The sequence below is a fragment of the Elaeis guineensis genome, chromosome 1 (assembly GCF_000442705.2).
Source record: "Elaeis guineensis isolate ETL-2024a chromosome 1, EG11, whole genome shotgun sequence".
NCBI lineage: Eukaryota > Viridiplantae > Streptophyta > Magnoliopsida > Arecales > Arecaceae > Elaeis > Elaeis guineensis.
The window spans coordinates 107,693,193-107,717,624 of NC_025993.2; the positions used below are offsets into that span (position 1 = coordinate 107,693,193).

At 37.7% G+C, this 24,432-nt stretch overlaps 2 protein-coding genes across 2 annotated transcripts; one reads left to right on the plus strand and one right to left on the minus strand.

The window, feature by feature from the left end:
• Positions 1–7,569: 7,569 nt before the first annotated feature.
• LOC105038371 (uncharacterized) lies at positions 7,570–9,048 on the plus strand. Its single transcript, XM_010914162.4, has 3 exons — positions 7,570–8,232; positions 8,314–8,499; positions 8,595–9,048. The coding sequence occupies exons 1-3, from the start codon at positions 7,747–7,749 to the stop codon at positions 8,883–8,885; spliced, it is 963 nt and encodes a 320-aa protein (XP_010912464.1). The 5' UTR covers positions 7,570–7,746; the 3' UTR covers positions 8,886–9,048.
• Positions 9,049–13,015: 3,967 nt separating this feature from the next.
• On the minus strand, positions 13,016–13,733 carry LOC105038372 (protein RALF-like 34). Its single transcript, XM_010914163.4, has one exon. It carries the CDS (start codon positions 13,667–13,669, stop codon positions 13,256–13,258), a length of 414 nt encoding a protein of 137 aa, XP_010912465.1. The 5' UTR covers positions 13,670–13,733; the 3' UTR covers positions 13,016–13,255.
• Positions 13,734–24,432: the final 10,699 nt, after the last annotated feature.

A 24,432-nucleotide genomic window follows, 5' to 3' on the forward strand; every position in this document is an offset into this window, starting at 1 on the left:
AAACTTTTTATTCATCCCAAGATTGATAAGTGTTAAGTAACCCATAGAGTTGACGGGTAAGGTGAGCATATTGCTCTTAACAGACCTATAACGATTTATCGCTGAAGTGCTTAAAATTACAGGTGCACTTTTGATAGGGTCTACTTATATGAGTGGAAGTAAGGTCGCTTCTAGGAGTAAGGGCTTAGCTCTAACAGCACTCATAAATTGGATACAGACACAAGGCCATTAACGTGTTGGCCAATTAATAATTCTTTGAAATATGAAATCTTATGTGTGAGATGTGCTCAACTAGTCAACATAGAACCGGCTGGTTTAAAGCTTAGTCTACCATGCCATTCTGACTGGCGATAACTAACCATCACTAAGTGAAGGTTCAAATCTAACCGATACCTTCATTTATGCATGAGATTTTTGATATTGTTAAAAATTCAAGCCATTTTGAGAATGGTGGGGAATTGTTGAGTATTTTCAAAATAGACATATATTTATTTAGGGTCACCTGGGTGAGCAGACATCTATTTGGAACTAAAAGACACAATATGAAATGATATGTCTTATCCGGTGGCTGTTTATGGATTGACATGTCCATTCAAAATTAAATAAAAAGATATAAATTGAAAAGAGGTGTTTTTCTGCAAGTGACGTTCATTAAACAGTCACATCTAATCACTCTATAAATACGGACTAAAACAGAAGAGAAAAAGAATTCAACATATTTTCACTTATTACAATAATCCTGAAGTCTTCCTAAACATCTACTATAGAAGATTTTTAGGAAATAAGACACTGCTGTATTCCAAGAGTTCTTAGTTATAATTTTGTAACAGTGAAATACAAGATTCTAAGCTTCATTGTATCTACTTAGGCATTTCAATTAAATCTCCCATACACGTTTGTTTATTCTATTAGTGGGGGTGAAATTTGCGTATTATTATTTAATCATCAGAGTATTACTGTTTCATAAGAAAGCTGATCTCTACAAAATGAAGAATTATTCAACGTGTTGCTCTACCAACAAGTACTGTTCTAAGAGATGCTTGGACTGGGCTGATTTCTCTTGCTTATCTTTTTGATGATCTATATGCAAGATCACTAAGAAAAAATTATATCGTGAGATCTCAATGGTCATGAAGACTGATTGAGATCGTTTTCTTTACGAGGAGTCCTCTTAGAGGCCCGTCGACTCTCTTCATCAAATGGTGCAATTTGAAGCAACTCGCAGAAGCATCTCAGCACTTGGGCCCATAAGGATTGGCGATACACCAACTTGGAAGTGCTGCTGGTCTTGCATCTATTCAGTTGATTCATTTTATAAGTTCATAAACAATGGAGGTCTAATTTGCCCTCACTACAAAACCATATGGAAAGTTGGAATATTGCAAGTCCGATCCTGGGCTTGGTATGCACCATACCCATGCTTGATAGATCCAGGTTAACCCTTGGTTTTTCCAACCTTGCTCTCACGTTACATTATGCTCTCTATTCTTAACGAGGAATATGAAATGAACAGGGAATGGTTCGGAGTTGGGAGAATTACTTGTTTTCTAGTAAAAAGCGAGCATTACTTGTTTTAGGGCGCGCGGTGCTCCAACAATCGGGCCGTTGGGTCGTCGGCTCCGTAGGCGTGAATTCGTGATTCCCCGTTAAATATTACGAAGTACCCATGCCTAATTCTAAATAACACACAATCCAATGTGACACAGAACGACACTCTAGTAGATCCATGGTCTCCTTCCGGTCCACCATCATCCACGGCCCCTTTCGTGGGGCCTACCACTAGGAGCCGCTTTCCGCTGGCTGCCGGATACCCTCATGGCTAGCGTGAAGAATCTCACTCGTGGGCTGACCACGTGCGGGTGCGGCCGATCAGAGCAGTAGGCGAGCGGTACCCCTTGTCCCCTCCAAATTTGGGTTGTGTCTTCCGCACAAAAGAATGAATGATTTTCTGTGATGATATTAGCCATTGAATTGCATCCTGAACAGACCTCAAAGTATTCCGAATTTCTCTCATTCATTTGATGTATAGCTCTCCAAATGACTATTATGCAACCTAATGATAGATTGGTATTTTCGTGGGAAAGATGCAATGCCAATCCATCTACTCCTATTCTAAAGTGATAAAGATTTTAATCTTCTTTCTTCCGCTGTAGAGCTCTCACTTCTGCTTATTCTTCTTCTCTTCTTGACCTCTAGGTTTGTCTTTCTCTAACGTCGACATTCATTCTCGATTTTTTGATAGTGGCAATGGAGCTTCTCAATTCTCACCTAAGCGATAGGTTGGCCCTCTTTTCTCTTCTCTCAAATGTAGCAACTATTTTTTATCTTTTTTTTTTTTTTAATCTGTGGTGGTTTTGGTGTTTTTTTTTTTTCAAAAAAATTGATGAATATGGTATTGTGTTTTGTTTAGGGATGTCAGCCAAGAATGGGTTTGGTGCGGATAATAAAAAACCAAAAATTTACTACCATTTTTGAAAACTAAAATCTTAACCGAATAATTTTTGAGATAAAAAATAAAAATCTCCATCGAAAAAATCATAAAATTAAAATTGAAAAATCAAAAACAGATGCTTTTCATGTTAGGATTTGTCGTGATGTTACTTTAGACAGTCCAGATTGAATAGCATAGGAGGCTAGGATTTAATGGCCATTCCCATAAAGTTAGTAGTTTAGATTTACACTGAACATAAAGGATATTAAATATCGGATATATTTGATTTCAGATTAGCTTTCATATTTAATTTCAAATTCGGTGCTGTATTGGGTTTCAAATCAAAAAATTATCAAAACCATAATTGAAACTGGAATCACATAATTTTTTATTTTTAAATTCATCATCAAAACTATTCTCATTTAATTTCAATAAAATTGGTTCATTCGGTTTAGAAATACATAAAATATCCAGATATTTGTTCCCATTAATATCCCTAGTTCTATTGTGCTTCTGATATTTTTTTGTGATGGTGCGGTTGATAAAAAATATGAGTTAAAAAATGACTTCATGTGTATGTCCATTTTTGCCCTCTAATATTTCAGATATTTTTATTTTTGTTATCACAATTTTATCGTCAATACTTACAATCATTATTTATATAATTAACTTCTTTTGAATAGCTATTTGCATAAATAAATTTTTTTATTAGTTGCATGAATTTTTCTCTAAAATAAACTAGTTTTAGTGGTTAGTTTTAGAACTCTCAAAAAAATAAAAAAGAACAACTTTCCATTACTCCATTTAGCAATATATCAATCAACTGGCGTGCCATACGGTGCACCATTTTTAGTCACAACCATTTATTATAGCTGGATGACCACTGGAAACCTATCATTTTATAATCATATATAAAAAAAAAAGCTTGTAGCGCCCATAAGCGCACACCATAATTTCCAAATCTAGCCCCTTTTGATTTAGGAATCTGGTGACATCGTCTGCAGACTTGGACATTAGACAACGCCTGTTCCAACTCGGTCCAGATTCATCAGGCCAAGTATTATAGTGGGCCATATTAGGTACGATCTATCTGATAAATATGTCATATCGATATGGTATAAAAAGCTTAAACTCTCCGTCCGGCATGACCCTTAGGCTCGAGAATTGACGGGCCTATCAGATAGAGTCTGTTAGCCTGTTCGGCTTGACTTTTTTTTTTTTTTTTTTTTTTCAATTCAAACGGATCGTGCCAGATACGACCCATTTGGAATCATTACGAACAGTATCTGGCATTGCCTGCAACGGCTCCAAACAGATCGTTCTTGACACGGCCCATAACAGTCTCAAATACACTATGTTTGGCACGGTCTGAAACGGATCCAAACAGACCAGACACGGCCCATAACAATTAATTTAAAGATTCTTTTTATTTTTTAAAGAGTCCTAATGGTTATTTTTTTTATTTTTATCATTTTAAATATTATAAATATTTCAAAAATTTAAAGTTGACGTAGTTACCCGTTGAAACTCTATATATACAATAATTCATTATACATATCTATATAAAAATTTATTAAATATATATATAAATGATCGTAGATTAGGCTATGATCGTAGATTAGACTTTATTTTGACCGAAAATGATTGAAAAAAAAAAAATAAAAATTTTTTAATTAATTTTTATAATACTATAAATGCTCTTTCTAGTATTTATTTTCCAACCTCTTATACATTTTTACAACAAGCATATATAATTTATGGTCAATTTGCACGTATAGATATGATAATATTTTAATACCTATTATTTATAAAATAAAAAATAAATAGAATCGGTATTGGAACATGGTATGTCCCATGTATAACTTAGCTACTATATTTGATCTACGGATCAAATTAAGTGGCATAAAATTTTACTTGATGAAATTAGAAAATATATGGATCATAATTCCAAAGCATTTAAAGCTGAGGTAACTTAGCTATGTTATGATATTTTTGCATTATATGATGAAAAAATTTGTGGATCTAGATTGTCCAGATCATCTTCATAACCCATTTCTAGTACCTCTCGTTCATCAACTATTTTTTTATTTTTTACACATAGGAGATATTAACATGCATCTTTTTCATCTGCATCTTCTTAAACTTTAAGCAACGAATTAAAATTTTATCTACAAAATAAAGTCTCTTTTGCATTAGATGAAAATTAAATAAAAAATTTTGCTGTGTTGGTCTAATGGAAGAGTATGAAAAATCAATACCATGTTATATCTGCAATCGTACATGATATTTTAGCTGTGCTGATGTTTACAATAGCATCGGAATCAGCTTTTAGTACAAGCCGGCATGTTCTGGATAAAAAAAGGAGTAGAATGACGGGCGAGACAATTGAAATGTTGCTCTGCTTCAAAGATTGATCGGATGCGGAGGTGAAACTTCAGGATAAAAGAGGACATGATACTGAATCTGGTGATGAGAATGACATAAGCACACAATTAGTAAAATTTATTTTCAATTCTTAATTTTTTAAAATTATATATTTTTATTTTTTATTTATTGAGGTGAGTCACCCCTATTTTTTCTCTTTCCCACGTTGTATTCTGAAGGTCAGACCTAGCCTCTCCTCCCTCTTTTGTATAATTTTGATTTATATTAATAAACTGGTAGGAGTTCATGCCAAACTTTTTATCATTATAAGATGATTTTTATTTTTATAAAAAAAAATTAATATTTTTTATTTTATTTATCTCCCAACCTGTTTTATTTTATAAAAATTATTTTTTAAAATAAAAAGCTTTAAAATGTGCCGTGCCAAAGCCCATATGAGCTGGCATGCAGGCTGTGCTAGCTGGACATGTGCTGTGCCATATCTGGCCCATCGGGCCTAAGCCACGGACCCCAGCCCAATTTAGTCTGGCCCCTAGAATCGATATGGCCCGCTGCAATATTTGACGGACCGTATCAGATACGGCTCAATTCGTGTCGAGCCAGACCGGTCTATCGGCGGTCCGGCCCGATGTCCAATTATATTCGTCTCCCACCAGCAACAGGAATGCTGAAATCAAATTACACGTGTAGCAGAGCAGTGGTATTTATTCCCCACCCCACGGACACAGATAAATGGCCTCCAACGCACTCACATGATACAAACTCTGGAACAAGGACAGAGATGGACCCACCCTTGGCCTCCAGTATCTGACCATGGAATTTAATTCATCTCCTTGGAGTAACAAACCGCCGCGAGCACCGGGCGGTGCCTGCACGCCACCGCACCACCGAACACGCGGGTAGTGGGACCCACGCGGCTCGGATCGCGGCGAAAGTGTCGGAAACCGGGAACCGGGTAGTCGGGAAGCAGCTGGCTTGGTAGACTAGACCGACCCATTTGACCGGGCTCAATTTGAGCACTATAGCTTAGATTCACACCTACGATACTAAAGCTTAGATGGAAATACACCAAAATGATCGCCGTTTGTCTTGTCATGCAAATGATGTGATCTTGATGCTCTACACTGGTCGAGCCCAAGGAATTGTGTTAATTTTTTAAAATTTGATGTTATGGGGCACGCCATTAGCATGCGTGTGAGGAGTATCCTATGTCACACGGAAAGGTGGGAAACGGCCAGTATCGCTTGGAGAGGATGTTGAATGTTGAGTAGTTAAACATCGAGTATTGGTTTCTACAAAACAAAAACAAAAAACATCGAGTATTGGTGGATCCGGCCTTTTTTTTTTTTTTTTGATTAAATGCGTACAAACCACGTTCTAATGTATTTTACGTTCCAAAATACCCCAAACATGTCGAAACTGGTCAAAAGATCTGCTGGTGTCCAGGGTTTTCCAAATATTGTAGATTATTTTTGTTTCGGTTACATTTGCATATTTTTAATATTGATAAATTATTTCGGAACGTAATTTAAACGGTTTCTAAGTTCTGCACAAATCAGCTACTGCACGCTACCATGTTGGCTATAAATGGCTAGCTGTAAGTGCCTCGTGACTGCATCCTCTTTGTATAAGTATCATGTTGAATATTTATCTATTTTTTAAATAAAAATTATAAGTAAAATTGATTATTAGAGGACAATGAAAAATAAATATTATGAAAGTTACCTACCATTCGCATTTATTTTTTGAATAACAATTGAGCACTCACTAAAGGAGGAGTCTCAAAGGTTAAAGAAAGATGCAAAAAATTACGACAAAGCTATCACACATCATCAACTTTCATTTGATCTCTAAATCAGATATTTATCAATCTCGAGATCGGGTCCCATACGATAATGAAGAATGATGTTCAAAGGACCACGCAGATGTTGGTATGCTAAGGCAAACCCTTAGTCCTCCCCAACCTGAGGCCATTGGCCTATTCGGTTTTGTGGATGATCTCTATAATCTTTCAGAAATTTGTAGAATATGGGTACGACTTGCAACTGTCGCTCATAACTAATAAATCTAATCCTCGAATACAATTTACTACTGACATTCATAATTAACAATTCCGATCTTTAGATTAGTGAATAGACTTCTCATCTCAATATTCTATCAGATTGTGGTCTAATAACCTAAGAGGTTAGGACCGAGCTAATTGAATGATATATCAGATTTCAGCATTATAATTTATTGCACCATCTGTATATAAAAAGAGATAACAAGAGATCTTCGAATAAGTTCAAATACTGCAGAGAACATCTCGATGCATTTATTCTCCTACTCTCCTTTCTCATTATTTTAAAGTTCTGATTGACTTGAGCAGGGAAGAATTTTCTATCAAAAAAATTTTAAAGAATATGAATTTCTCTTATAGATTCTTTTTTGACCCTTCGATCCTCGGATGAGGTTCGATTTCAGCCATATGTATTTTGATCGGGAGTCTCGTAGCAACAGTAATATTTATAAATAATTAGAGAATAGTTTACCGGAAGATGCTGGTAGAAACCTCTACAGTACTGCCCATGGAAATCCGGACCAGCAGCTTGGCAGCCAGCTAACAAACGAACTGTCAACCCGGCGACTTCACGTGGTTGTATTTTGGTTTGCAACGTAACATCCATAAACAAAACCATGTGAAAGTGAGTCCTCCGTTAAAGCAGTATAAAATACTAAGCCAAAAAAATAAAAATAACCATCCCCACTCCCCACCCATTCTCCAGCTATCATCACGGTCCAAAGGAAGGAAAGAAGAAAGCGTGGCATGACTCCAGGTGGGCGCAAGGAAACTTGTCCTCCCACCCCAAAGAACAAAGCAAGATAATTAAAGAGCAGGAAACAAGAAGAAGAACAGAGCAATCTAAGGGAGATCCAGGAGGTGATCCGAGATGCACGCCAAGACGGACTCCGAGGTGACCAGCATCGCCCCGTCCTCTCCGACGAGATCCCCCGGCCGGCGGCCCGTCTACTACGTCCAGAGCCCGTCGCGGGACTCGCACGATGGGGAGAAGACGACCACGTCCTTGCACTCCACTCCAGTCCTCAGCCCCATGGGCTCCCCACCCCACTCCCACTCCTCCGTGGGTCGCCATTCCCGAGAGTCTTCCTCCAGCCGCTTCTCGGGCTCGCTGAAGCCAGGGTCCAGGAAGGTCTCCCCTAACGATGGATCCAGAAGGGGTGGCCGCCACAAAACCTGGAAGGAATGCGCCGTCATCGAGGAGGAAGGCCTCCTGGAGGACGACGAGGACGCCAAGGGTCTCCCACGTCGCTGCTACGTTCTCTTCTTCATCTTGGCTTTCTTTGTCCTCTTCTCTTTCTTCGCTCTAATTCTTTGGGGTGCAAGTCGGAATCAGAAGCCCGAAATCACCATGAAGGTGACTTTCTCAGCATAATAATATTAATAATCTGTTGTTATTATATATATATTGGATATTTATACTTTCTTAACTTTCTAGAGTATTACGTTCGAGAATTTCTTCATCCAAGCCGGCACCGATGCCTCGTTCGTGCCCACGGACATGTCGACGCTGAACGCCACGGTTCAAATGACATTCAGGAACACCGGTACCTTCTTCGGAGTCCATGTATCATCGACGCCGCTGGATCTCAGCTACTACCAACTCACACTGGCCAGTGGAAATGTAAGGGATCTCGGTCCTCTGTCATATGTTATATATTTTCTGGGTCTTATAAGTTTTGATGCTGATTAATCTTCTTCTTGTGCCATTTTTAATAGATAAACAACTTCTACCAACGTAGGAAGAGCCAGAGGAACCTCCATGTGGTGGTGATGGGCAGCCAAGTCCCTCTCTATGGTGGTGGGGCGAGTCTTAGCGGCACCCCGGCCGGGAAAACCAACAACCAGCCCGTGCCACTGACGCTTGGCTTCAGGGTGAGATCGAGAGCCTATGTGTTGGGGAAATTGGTCAAGCCCAAGTTCTACACCAACGTTCAGTGCTCGGTTGTGATGGACGTGACCAAGCTCGGCAAACCCGTCTCTCTCAAGAAAGCTTGCCAATACAATTAAAGGAAAGAGATAAATAGGGATAGAGGCAGATATATGTGGAGGAAAAAGGAGATCAGAGTTGATTCCCTCATGTTATTCATTTTTCTTTGGTCTTATAATCCCATCTCTCTCTCTTAGGGCAGGACTAGCGGATGAGATAATAAAGTGTGTTATTTTTCTCCTACATAGGTTTCGTGGACTTTATATATGTATAGAATTGTATTCAAGGGATAGTTTTTTTACTTCCAGCATAATTTGAGGTGTGGCCAGTTGGGCAGTCACATGGGGTGTCACTGTGAAAGGAATTGTTTTTTTTGGTGGTACATTTGTAATCATATTTAGAGCACACAGTGAAAAAATGATGTAATGATGGTAATTAATGGAGTAAATTTCATATAAGCAGTACTTTAGGTTTGTTATGATCAAACTAATAGTTAATGAGGTCAGGTCTTGAAATGAGCGCCACATTGGTATTAAAGTTTAAAATAACAATGTAAAGTTGGATCTAGATGCCCTGTTCATTCAATTCAACGAGAGAGAGAGAGAGAGAGAGAGAGAGAGCAAGGCATCATCACATGGCTGGCATCATCAGACCTAGAGTGTCCGCATCCAGAGAACAGAGTGGTGGACTATTTGCAATTTGCTCAGGGTCCACATCTGTAGTGGTTGGGACCTCTTTTCTTTTTTCTTTCCTTTTTTTTTTTCAGTGGTACCAAAAGAATGACATTTGCTCGGGTTTGTAATGGTCCATCTTAATTCGTGACTCAACAAATTATCAAAAAAAAATCTTTAATTTTTTAAACTAGTTATCAAGTTATTTTTTTTTAAATTTTATTTTACTATTTTCTTCTTGAAAAATAAAATATGTGACATCCTGTATAATTATTCTGACAAGATCGGGTTGCGGGTGTATCTTCCATGCAAAATAAGAAGTTATCACCCTTTATGTGAATCCACCATTGGATCATGCAACAATCATTTTGAAATCTATGTAATAGATAAATGAACGGACTTAGAGTGCTTGGAGATATATGTATATATATATATAACCAAATCTCATTTAGCATGGCACGACCATAGTCAAGCAAATTGAGCACAACTCGACTAGGATAGTTCACCAGAGTCTTGTATACCAATGGACCATAAATCTTCCAGGTCCCGAGTGTGGGACTAATGGTAACAATCATGTCACATTAAACTTTTATGCCAAATTTCAGGTGAGGTTAGGACTGGATCAAGTCAGGACACCTATATGAAATCTCAAACCATATCCAAATTTTGGCCCGACTTCAACCCAACATCCTCAAACCATATCCACCCACATGTTGACCCTCATGACTCGAGTTTTCCTTTATGATCATTTAATTCCAAAGGCTCAATCACTAGTTGACCCAACTTAGCCTATCTAACATACTCATAGCTGTAATGATTTATTTTCAAGTTGAATTAAATAACTAGTGTTGAAAAAGACCAATCATTAATTTATAATATTTTTATCGAGGTCATGACTCAACCTCACCTGAACTATCCTAACCCAGATAGAACCTTGCCTCATGATCTGATTCAAGTCAAAGTTTCAATCCATACTCTACTTGTTTAAACTTTGTTTAAAAAATTTGACCCACTGTCAATCCAATGGGAGAATTTCATGACCCAAACCTGGCCAAAGAAGGGTTAGATTTGGTCGATCGGATTGTCAGGTTGGATCAATTTTTACCATAATCTAAATTGACAAGAGTTCAAGGCTAGCATTTATATTGTTCTATTAATTGCTAAGGCCACACCCTCTTTGCTGCACCACCAACCGGTCTCAGCTGTTGGTAGCAGCAAAGACTAACCAGTCTACCCGTGTTTTTATTGCTTGAATAAAAAATAGATCACTTAACCACATAAAATTCAAATCATTATTCTCCAAAGAGGAATGTGGAAGTTTGGATCCTCTCAAGTCTGACTGGACTTGACGGCCTTCCGTGTACCGCACGGCGGTCAGGATACTTCAGTGCCAGTTTATTGCACCATGAGGCTTCTATTATGTGTACATGAACAATTCTCTTGCCATGTGATAAAGGGGACCGATGCAACTATTAGGATTTCTTAACATATGAGGGTTTGGTGGATTTCTTCTGAAAACACCATGATCCCGACATATAATTAGTGGTCGTTACCTAACATAATTTGCAACATAATAACATCGACAAAGCAGTTACCTTCCATACGGCAGGTAGACGTCGCCTTCCCACATTTTATCCTTCCAAACAGTCAACTTGGATACTGCTTGTCTCATTGTTAATGGTGATCTCATGCAATACCACCTCACCGTTGGCATCCTACGATCATTTTGGCAAATTATGTCTGGTACTGCATGCACCAACATGACCATACACCATTTCAATTAGATTATTTCACTTTCACAAGCCAGTTATCGAGATGAGCACATGATGAATGAAATTTATAAAAATAAAATAATTTAATTGATGTGATGTATGACAATACGACGCATAGGGTCTAAGATAGAATTTCTCTCCATTTCGATGGCAAACACGGCAAGCTAGAATTTTCAGTGACCGCCGAGATAAACCTTGAGTATAGGGTTGGTGGGGTTGGCTTTTTATACTGGGATTTTTGGATTTGTAAGCTGGGACGTATGTCTCAGGAATCCAACTGTTTAAACTTTTGCTGCCCTATTCTTTATTTTTATCACAAATTGATGCAGTGATCCTCTATCTAGGATGCCACTGTTATGATCCAGAACTCATGGCCTCGCATGTAAGAGATTATCCGCTCTAATCTACGGACCTCACAATTTTGTTCTTCAAAAAATACCTCACATAAGATGAATGATCCTTTTTTATATGAGTCAAAATTTCTGTCGACTCACAATCAATATGAAACTAATGTTGCCTTTCCTCCTACACCATAATATATCTATATATAAATATTGAAGAACGCTTTTGGTAAGCAATAATATGCATCTTCTGTCCGATCTAAACATCCAAAGAGACCACAAATATCCCATGACAAGCAAGAAAAGCTGGAGTAGTTGTGCATCTATAAGAACAACTTCAAAAACATCTGTAGAACAAACTAACAATTGCTCACTCATTTCGCTTTTGCCAGTCAGCTTTACACAAGCAAATGGATCCAATAAGACTTCTTTTTTCCTAACCTAATATTGAGCTCTGCCATCCCACAAGTCCACACAGCTTTTCACATATCCAATAAACAACATACTCTGCATGATTAACGAACTTTTGGAAATCAGACTCGTTAAGAGCAGATAAGTGAAGCAATCAACAGTCCCTACCACAGCCAGCTGACCCTGTACTATTACTTAAAAAGTCAAAAGAGTTTCATCAATAACTTGCCAATCCGTTAAAGGGGAAAGGCTACTATAGCTCCCTAGCTAGGTTTTCTGATAACAAAGCACTACAAGTTTGGTGGACTCACAGAATGCCTCATTATATCATCCCACGTTTAAACCACTAGCTACTAGTTTTCAAATATGAAGGCCTCCACTCCACACCACATCCATGCTTCCAAATTATTGCCTGCAGTGAGCCACCACTACCACCAGAAGCGACACCAGATGGGCACTACTATATTCCTAGCGTGTCAAATACCTGCTAAACCCAACATGTTTTCAAATCCATTATATCCCAATGGCACCTAAAATGACATCAGCACTAACCAAACAATACATGGAGCTCCAGGAGACTATAATATATCGAGAATCCAGAATGAGATCAAGGTCCCAATGCCTAAACCACTCAGTTACATATCATCACTCTCGAAAAGAAGCAAAGAGAACAACACATCCTTAATGATGCTGCGAAGTACCACTAATTGCACTTCCACACCTCAATCCCTATGATCATTAGTTCACAAAAGAAGAGATATATACTCTAAATGCAAAAACCGACCTATGTTCTCACCATTGTAGGTACAAATAATAAAAACGCAAAAGATATGACATTACCTTGATAGGTGAACCACATTCTGCATCCATCCACAGCAAATTAATATTACAGCCATTAAAAACAGCAGTCTAAAGCAGGTATGGTCCCAATACAACACGTGCCACAAGGAAAGGAAAAAACTTTTGCCGTTAAAAAAAAAAAGGCAAATCGACGTTCCTCGATCAAACAACAATATAACAAAAACCAATCTCATTCCCAGTACCAAGAGCAAATACGTATAGTAATAAAGCAACGGTATCAGATCCGTAGTCCACCAATATCCTTCCACCATGGCCCGAATAAATCAACCAGATCCACATAACACTTAGATATATCCAGTAGTATCACTACCAACACCAAGAACAGAGCAATAGAAACAGGGGACTTAGTTGGAGGCATGGAATGGGATTAAAAAAAAAAAAAATCTTCCTGTGTTCACCTCCGGCAGCGGGTGATTGCACTGCAGCCGCGATGGTAGGGATGGACGGGGCCGCGGGCGCGGTAGCAGTTGTGGGTGTAGTAGGAGCGGCCGGAGCGAGGCGGACACGGTACCCGGTTGGCCGATAGCGCCCCGTAGGAGATGTAGTACCGGAACCGGTGCCAGAACAGAGCCCTCCTGTTGTGCTTCGCTGCCTCTTCAAGCCCTTCTTCGTCTGCCTCATAGCCGAAGGGGTAGGAGGAGGAAGAAGAGTACAAGGAGGTGGTGGTTGGCCACTCCATGGCATCGGTCCTCAGCTTCCAACTAGTGTCATCGGCCTGCGCCTCCACCACAGCCACATTGTGGGTAGAAGAGGAGAGGAAGAGGACGAAGAGGAGGAGAGAGAAGGAGAAGAGGTTGGGGAAAGCCATTGGAGAGGAGAGTTGGAGGTGGAGGGGGGGAGAGAAGTGGGGGCGGCTGTGGAGAGGAGGTCACATGCACTTGTTCCTATGTATGTGGGTTTTATTGTGGATGTTTCCAAGAGGGCAGATCACAGGTGGGAGAATAGGGGTGGGGTATTGATCGGCTATCTTTCCTGTTGCATTCTCTAATGCTGTTTGATGATGTGGTTTGCTTCTATTTGTAACAAGCGAATCTAAGAAAAGTAGGAGGTGGGGCCTGTCGGAAGTTTGTTGTGAACCTTTGGGAACATGGGGTACATGGAGGTGTGATGATCATCAAAATGAAGTTTGCTGTTGGAAAGAAGCAGCGGACGAGTGAGGGTGAAGGGAACGCGGCATTCGATATCGTGCCCCCTCGATTCCGGACATAAATGCTGTCTCAATTAGATCTGGGCACCGCCTCCGTCAGTCGTTTTAACCATATTTCGGTGATACCGAAGAGGAAATGCGGAAAAGGAAAAAGGTATGGTTGCGGGTGGAGGTGAGTAGATCGAGACGAAGGGAGTTCCGACGGACTACGTTTTACGTTACCCCCGCACGCGACGAACCGTGGATCTGAAGGTAGATTCTGTCTGTGGAGATGGTTGGACACGTGGGGCATTTCTGACCGCCCGTTCTCACATGACAGTGAGTGCTTGGTTTGCTGAAGGATGATGGATCGCAGGATGCTCGTGATGGGGCTGTGCGGTGTATTATTAGTATGGGCCCAGTTGCTGCCCAACCTGCCCAATGGATGATAAAGTGAATGTAGGGTGCACCACAATAACAGCAGCTGGTCTCGTTTCTATCCCATTGTGTGATCCCAACTTTTTATGCCTTCATCGATCCAAACTAATTTTCGCAAATTTCGCTATGATTCCATCAACCAATCATCTTGGCTTAAGTCTTTATCGGTGGCTCATGTTGTGCTCTACTACGGACAGCTGAGATCTGATTCATGATCCTTGTTTTTGTCCTTGGAAGGTGGCAGGTTAATAGAAGCAATCTTTTTTTCTTCAATGGATGTGCACTCTTTACTCATCCTAAATTGGAGAAGACTAATAGAATAGGAGCCTATTTTTGGTAATAAAGACTCGGAGCCATCAAAATAGGAGCCTAGATAATAAAGACTCGGAGCCCTTAAGCACTGGAAATCAACCGGAACTATAACGTCGAGAGGGAAGAACAAGAGAGAAAATAATAAAATGTTAGAGAAAGTATTAACTTTTTCTTGATGAAAAAATTTTTTATTAAAAAAAATAAAAAAATATAAATAAAAAAAATATAAATTCTTTCAAATCTGTAATTTTTTTCTCCTTCAAATTGAGCGAAATTGAAAAAAAAAATTAAAAATTAATTAATCTTTTATAATTTTCATCATGTCCCTCTAATAATAAAGATCAAAATTAATATTATATTTTAATCCTAAAATTATGTTTGGTAGGAGGCAATCTATCCAGATTGTCAGCAATTTAAACTAGGCCCACCAGATAACTATGTTTGGTATTCATTTTTAACGGCAATCTATCTTGTATTGCTAATCTGGATTACCTCTCATAAGACAATTCAGATTGCTTGAGGAATGGGTGGCTATCTAGATTACCGAAGATATGATAATCTAGTAATAAATTTTTTGAACAAAATTATCCCGATCCTCTTCTTCGTGTACTACTCCTCTTCTACTCTCACGGTGCTTACCCACCTCCCAAGTCACCTGTGAGCTGCTCTGAAGGAAAAATGGATAGTTCAAAGTATGTATTTTTAAAATTTTACAGCGGAATAATAAAAAATTAAATATTTTAATCTTCTAAATATATCTTAAATCAGATCTAAACTACCATTAAGGATCTATAACATGAAAAATTTAAATATAAAATCTGATATAAAAAAAAATTATATCGATCACATCGATGCTCTGAATCTGATCTAACTTTTAGATTATGTCGGTAGAGTTCAGAACTCATCACCTTTTCGCAGATCGATGATCTTCACTGCTGGTAAGCGTGGAACAAAGCTCTCGCTGATGTCGAGCAGCCGCGCAGGTCGTCCAGCCTCTGCAGATCATCCACTCGAAACTTTGATCGGATCTTCCTTCGTGGGAGTGCTAACTCGCATCGAAGGCTCTGGATGGCTGATCCAAGCTCTTTTTTTTGGATCTTCTGGACTCCTCTGGATCAAAAGATAAAGCTTTACGAGGAGGTGGTGGTGTGGAAGATTGGACAAGACTCACTCTTGTATTTTTCTTCTCACAAAATCTAGAGATGAAATCCTAAAACCCACAGCTCATACCCGAGAGGAATAACACTTCCTAAATTTCTCACGCACGGAAGCCCAATCCACTCTCAACTTTTTATATCCCTTCTCTTAGGTTTCTCACGCCAAAAATCACTTCTAATCTCATACAAAACTGATCCCCTTTTAAGGTTGGCATCCCATGGAAGATAAGGATAAGAATAAAGTAGTTTCGATTTAAATTTCAGTGTTGGTTGATCCTTATCACCAATTCAAATCAAATTTGAATTAAATTTTGAACCAAACTTTATTCTTATCTTATGAACTCAGAGAGGGGTCGACCAACATCAGAATGGTATAAAAAATCTCATGCAAAAATACTTTATGTGTGGAGAAATATGGTGGCATGAAGAGGAGAGTCCAACTCAATTTGGACTTTAGATTTTCATTCAAATTCAAACCAATTTGAACTCAAATTTAAACCAACCAATTTTAAATTCAAAAAGACTCAGATGAGAATGTGGGAAAGGCTTCTGGATATGAGAAAAAATTACATAAAATATTTTTCATGTGAAGAATAAGAGGACACAGATAAAGGAGGTGCAAGAAATTCAAATTCGAATTATTTTTTTCATCCAATTAGATTCTTAACCCAACCAAATTAGGTTAAACCCAATTGGACCATTAAACCCAATCTAATTAGGTAGCAAATAGCTTTGATCAAATCCTAATCAAATCAAAAATTAATCAAGCTTATATTCTGATCATATCAGAAATCAAACATCCTTAGCAATTAAGTTATCTCATAACCTAATCAGATCAAACCAAATTGAATCCAATTCAATTAGATTCGATCCAAACCTCAATATTCAATCAAATTGAATTAATTAACAATCTAATTACTAATCAATCCTCTCATAATTCATCCACAATTAGCGAATTAATTTATTGTAACTTTTGCATAGGGTTAATCATCAATCGAATTGACTGTTTTATCCTAGAACGATTTTTAATCGTTGATCAGCCATATAATCCATCAAAAATTTTTTTTGAGTGTGACACCATAGGTTCGAATCTAAGTCGGTAGTATGAGAATAATCTTTCTATACCAATCAAAGTGACCATCTAGCAATGATATCCGACGTCCGGATAGGTCGAAAGATTGCAAAGTATCATTCAAGAACTTATTGGCATATAGTTACCGTATAATTCATTCTTTTAACCTAAATGCTCAAAGTGACCTAGAGTTTAACTGCCAACCCTGATATGGTCATCCACATTGTATTTCAATTTTTAAAATCCATCATATGGATTACTCCAGACAAGATTTTACTGAATTGAAACACACTGATATATTAACTCCTACTTATTCGAAGGGATCAATTCCATCTTGACTCACACACTGACTTCGCAGGTACTTGACTATTTTCAAAAATCTTTCATCACTAAATTAAAAATTTAGGTAGTCCGACACCAAAGCATAGTGAGTTGCTTGCAAGTCACCGTGATGATCTCAGGTCGAAGGGACACTTATACCCATATCCTTCATGAGCTACTTTTGACAGTAGAGTGCTCAGCAATTAGTCACGTTCAGTGAGATGTACTCCTACGTCTCACTTGCATGCCATACCAGTGTCTCCATACTTCTTGGTTAAGAGGACAACCAACGTACATGGCACACAATAACCTATACTTGATATAGCTATCGTCCTAATAATAGTATATCATTTGATCATGAACTTAAGTTAAAGACTAAATGATATATCCTCCTATATCGAATCAAATAGTCCTAAGGACTTCATCACATAACAAGAGTTCAAAATGAGATGTACACAGTGATAAAAAAATTAAATAATATTTATTAATTTAATAATATATATACAATTACAATGATAAGCACAACCGTCAACAGACCGATAATTGACTTTGGAACACAATTCTCAACAACTCCCACTTGGACTAAAGCTAATCGATATAGTATCGTATACCCATCTTTGATTTGTAGTCTTCGAACTCTTTGATGCCGAGAGCTTTAGTAAATGGGTCGGTCATATTCTCCTTTCTGTCGATCTTCTGAAGCTCGACATCATCTAGATCTATGATCTCTCGAACCAGGTGGTAGCGACGTAAAATTTGCTTGGTCCGCTGATGTGACTTCGATTCTTTCGCTTGAGTAATGGCACCAGTACTGTCGCAGTACAATAAAATGGGACCAGCAAGGGAAGATGCCACTCTGAGCTCGTTGATGAACTTTCATAACCACATAGCTTCCTTCGCAGCATCGGATGCCGCGATATATTCCACCTCACAAGTAGAGTTGGCCAAAGTGTGCTGCTTGAAACTTTTCCAACAGATTGCTCCACCATTCAGAGTATAAATATATTCCGATACACTCTTGTTGTCGTCATGATTCAACTGAAAACTGATGTCTGTAAACCCCATAAATTTTAAGTCGGATTCTCCATAGATAAACCACCGATCCTTAGTATTTCTCAAATACTTGAGGATGGTCTTTACGACCTTCCAGTGATTCTCACCTGGATCGGACTGGTATCTACTCACTACTCCTAATGAGTATGCCACGTCCAGTCGCGTACATGTCATCACGTACTTAATAGATCCTACTGACGAAGCATATGGAATTCTACTCATACGCTCTCTCTTTTGAGGAGTTGTCAGAAAATTACTCTTCCAGAGAAAAATTTCTTAACCTATCGGAAGATAGCCTTTCTTGAAATTCTCCATACTGAACCTTTTCAGCACAGTATCAATGTACATCGACTGAGATAATCCAAGTAACTTTTTAGATCTATTTCTATAAATCTTCATCCCAAGGATGAAAGATGCTTCTCCCAAGTCTTTCATGGAGAACTATGATGACAACCAAACTTTTATTCTCTGTAATGCAGGGATGTCATTTTTTATTAAGAAAATATCATCAACATACAAAATAAAAAATACTACCATGAATTATTAACCCATTTATATATGCAGGGTTCCTTTCTATTCTTAATGAAGCCATACGTTCTGATCACTTTATCAAAATGCATGTTCCAACTCTGAGATGCCTGCTTAAGTCTATAGAGGACCTTTGAAGTTTGCACACCTTAGATTCATCTATGGATATGAAACCTTCAGGTTGTATCATATATACCTCTTCTTCTAGTTCTCCATTTAGGAACGCTATTTTCACATCCATTTGTCAGATTTCATAGTCCAAATGTGCTGCTATCGCAAGCATAATTCGAATAGACTTGAGCATTGCCACAGAAAAAAATATCTCGTCATAGTCAATACCATAATGCTGATGGTAACCCTTGACAACCAGACGGACTTTATAAGTCTCCACCTTTCCATCTGCACCCCTCTTCTTTTTGAAGATCCACTTACACCCTATAGATTTTATCCCTTCAGATGGATCAATCAATGTCCATACATTGTTGATTTTCATGGACTCCATTTCAAATTTCATAGCTTTCAGCCACTTATCGGAGTCAAATCTCTGCATCGCATCCATATAGATGATCGGATCCTCATTGTTCTCATCGAGTTCAACTGGATCCCCATTCCGAACTAAGAAACTATAGTATCTATCCGATTGACGTAGTACTCTACCAGATCTTTTTAAAGATATTTCTACAATAGGTTTCGGATTTAATCTAATCAAGTCTGACTCTATGGGTTTACTAGATTGTGCTGATTCTTCTACCGATCAAACTTCATCAAGTTCAATCTTTGAGGCATTAGTTCCTTAACCAAGAAACTCCTTTTCTAAAAGGACTGCCCTATTGCTGACGAGCACTTTCTGTTCGTCAGCAAGATAGAAGTAATATCCTTTGGTCTCTTTTGGATATCCTATAAATAGATATTTATCAGATCTAGATCCAAGCTTGTCAGTTTTCAAACGTTTGACATAAGCCGGACATCCCCAAATCCTAAGGTGAGAGAGTGCTGGCTTACGTCCTGTCCACATCTCATGTGGTGTTTTATTTACAGATTTACTCAAAACTTTATTTAAAATATAACAAGCTGATTTGAGTGTGTATCTTCAAAAAAAAATTGACAGATTTGCAAAGTCCATCATGGACCGAACCATATCTAACAGGGTTCGATTCTTCATTTCTGATACATCATTATACTGTGGTATTCTAGGAGGGATCCATTATGAGAGATCCCATTCTTTTCTAAGTATGTCAGAAACTCACTGAAGAGATATTCTCCTCCTCGGTAGGACCGAAGAGTTTTAATACTCTTTCTAGTTTGTTTCTCTACTTTATTACAGAATCGTTTGAATATTTCAAATGATTTTGATTTATGTGTCATTAAGTAAACGTGTCCATACCTCGATAGATCGTCTGTAAATATAATAAAATAATAATATCCATCTTTAGTACTAGTATTTATTGGTCCACATACATCAGTATATATCAGATCTAGAACTTCACTAGCTCACTCATCTTTTCCAGTAAAAGGTGATTTTATCATTTTTTCAAGAAGACAGGACTCACAGGTTGGGAGTGATTCACAATCACTGACTTCGAAGATTCTCTCTTGTGTCAACCTGTTCATTCTGTTCTTGTTAATATGACCTAACTTACAATGCCAAAGATAAATATCTAAGACATCACTAATTATAGGGTATTTGTTGGACGTGTACATTACACTAACAGATTGTGACAATATGTAAATACCATTGTTCAGTTATCCATTCATCACATTAACACCATTTATAATGATATTAAAATTATTTTCTTTTATTGAAATTTCATAATCGTACATGGCCAAAAGGCCTACAAAAATAATATTCAATAAAAAGGAAGGATAAAAATGACATTCACTTAGAACAATTACATTAGACTTGAATACAAACTTAATAGTCCATAACGCTAGAACTGAAACTGATCTTCTATCTTCAACATTAAGAAATCTTTCACCTTCTTCAAATCTCCTACTGACCTGTAGACCCTGCAACGAATTGTAAATATTAAAAAGACTTCCGGTATCTAATACCCAGGTAGTAGAATCACAAATTGAGAAATTACAAAGTGTTATCATACAATTATCTTGTCTAGTAATAACTTGCTTCTTTCTCGGCCTGTTTAGATCCAGAGAGGCAATATATTAAGGATAATTTCTTTTTCAGTGCCCCTGCTTCTTGCAGTAGAAGCATTCTGCCTGACTTTGATCGGACTTGGGTTTCTTGATCTAACTGAGCTTGGGTGCCCCAGCATCTTGCCCCCTTTTTTTGTTCTTCTTTCTTTTCTTAAAGGGTCGACGTCCAGAAGAAGACCTTCCCACAACATTCACCAACTCCTTTTGGAGCTGGTGATCTTTCTTAAAGTTTTGCAGCAATCCCAGTAAATCGTGGTAGTTAACTGCAGGCTTTGTCATTCAAAAATGAGTAAGAAAAGGAAGGTAGGACTTGGACAGAGAGTTCAGAATAGCATCTTTTCCCAATTGCTCATGCAGGAAAAAATCGAGTCTGCTTAGGTGCTCAATCATCTCGATCATATATAATACATGATCAGTGACTGATGCTCCTTCTCTCATTCGAGCATTGAAGATGGCACAACTAGTCTTGTGCCTCTCAACGTCGTCGGGTGTGCCAAAAGATTCGTTCAATATTTACAACATATTCTGTAGCTGAGCATTCTCGAAACAACGACTAAACTCATCATTCATCGCCGTCAGCATAATACAATGAACCGTAGTCCGATCATTGAGCTACTTCTGATAAGTGTCTTTGATCGAGCTACGTGCGTTTGGAGCTAGCTCCTCAGGTACCTGATCAGTTAACACATATAAGATCTGTTCGTGCTCCAAGATAATTTTAAGCTTTCGATACCAGCTATCAAAATTTGATCCCATCAATTTATTACTATCTAATAGTGATCGGAGCTACAAGGTGGTGGCCATAACTGTAAAAGAAAAATCAGAACCTAATTAGTATATAAATTGATTAAGCCTAAAGATATGGATTTTAGTCTAAAGGTTCTTCCACTATTTTATTCGAATTGATAGTCTCTACCTTCAATTCGAGAAATTACACTAATTTTTTAGTGGGTAGTAGAATCCACATGGACTGCACATGGACCCGAGTGTGGCTCAACCAACCCCATGGGTAGGTTTTTAAATAATTATTTTATCAAATAATTTTTAGTATTCAATTTTATCCCAGACACCTCTTCAGCAGGCGTGTGGTGCCTCCACTGAAAGTTCTGGTTAGGTCCAACCATTAACATGCCAAAATTTAGTGTTTCTAACAAACGAGTGATCAGACCCGAGTGTGGCTCGGCCAACCTGATCATCATCAGAAGGACACCACTAAAATAATATATTATGAATGATAATTTCAACAGCCAGATGAGCACCAGGCATGTGGCGCCTCTAATGATCATCTAAACCGTTGGATTCATTATCACCCAACTTAATGGGAGGCTATGATCTAGTTATCATCATAACTATTTCAATTTTAGAGACCTAATAATTTTAAAAGATTTAATTAGTTGAATTGAGAAATAAGAAAAGACTTGATCAGTTAATCTTAATCCTCCCACTGACTTCACCAAACCATGAAGAGGGCTCAAGATAAGTCAAACTAAGGGCACCTAAATCAGTCATACTGATTTCTTAGTTAGCATGGGTCAACTCCAATCATTAAGTAATCTAATCAAAATATGATTCACCATGTTGGTCAAATAAGTGAGATCGATGGGAGGGATATGCCATTAACTTGACATAAACTCAATCTATGCGAGTAGCTCCCAATTAATAACCACCGATCAAAGCTGCCATATTTACCATAGACACCAACTGGTTAGTCATTTTTAATTTGATCAACTTACAAACTTGGATTCGACCACGGAGCTACAATCAAAGTCCATAATGGTCTAATCAAAGACATGGATTTGACCAACTATATCTATTGAAATTGATTAAGAGAAAAAATTGACCCAATCAGAATTAACTTTTAATTAGATTTGATCAATTATTAACCTAATCCATTATCAATGATTTCTAATCCTAGGTCTAACCCAGTTAAATAGATTTGACTCGAGCTAACCCATTAAACCATGAGTTATGAAATTAATACCTTAGATCTTTAATTCTCAAATTTAGATCATTTAATTCTTAATTAAGTTTTGGACTGATATGGATTCGGGTTCGGGGTTTGAAAATAATTTTTAATTTTATAAAATATTTTTACTATCAATCATCTAATGATCAAGACTCTAATTTCAGATCTAATATACATTATTTCAGATATAAAATAAAATTTTAAATTTTTTTTTTATTATTTATCATCATGAAAAAGATTGCGTAGCACCCCTACACGCCATAGGAGATTCCATCGAATGGATAAATAGGATAGTAAAATCCTGATTTCTCCTATGACCGGACGGCTATGAGAATCTACCCAATCAGATTACTATACTACTCAGATTCAAAATTAACTATTTAGATCTAATTTAAATAATTAAAATCAGATTATATGCAAAAAATTTATGTCATAAAAAATCTGGCTCTGATACAATTTAAAGAAAAAATAGGTAGTTCAAAACATGTATTTTTAAAATTTTATAGTTAAATAATAAAAGATTAAATATTTTAATCTTCTAAATATGTCTTAGATTAGATCTAAACTATTATTAAGGATCTATGATGTAAAAAATTTACATATAAAATCTGATATAAAATAGAAAACTGCATCGATCACATCGATGCCCTGAATCTGATCTTTTTAGATTATGTCGGTAGAATTCAGAACTCATCACCATTTCATGGATCGATGATCTTCACTGTTGATAAGTATGGTACAAAGCTTTTGTTGATGCCGAGCAGCCACACAGATCGTCCGGGCTCCACAGATCGTCCACTCAAAGCTTTGATCGGATCTTCCTTCACGGGAGTGCTAGCTCATGTCGAGGCTCTGGATGGCTAATCTAAGCTCCTTTCTTCAGATCTTCTAGACTTCTCCAGATCAAAAGATGAAGCTTTATGATGAGGTGTTAGTATGAAAGATTGGACAAGACTCACTCTTGTATTTTTTTTCTTACAAAATCTAGAGATGAAATCCTAGAACCCACAGCTCACGCCCGAGAGGAAAAATACTTCCTCTGTTTCTCATGCACGGAAGCCCAATCCACTCTCAACTTTTTACATCCCCTCTCTTAAGTTTCTCATGCCAAAAATTACTTCTAATCTCGCACAAAACTGATCCCCTTTTAAGATTGGCATCCCATGGAAGATAAGGATAAGGATAAGAATAAGGTAGTTTTGGTTCAAATTCAAGTGTTAGTTGGTCCTTATCATCAATTCAAATTAAATTTGAATTAAATTTTAAACCAAACTTTATCCTTATCTTATGAACTCAGAGAGGGGTCGACCAACATCAGAATGGTGTAAAAAATCTCATGCAAAAATACTTTATGCATGGAGAAATGTGGTAGCATGAAGAGGAGAGTCCAACTCAATTTGGACTTTAGGTTTTCATTCAAATTCAAACCAATTTGAACTCAAAT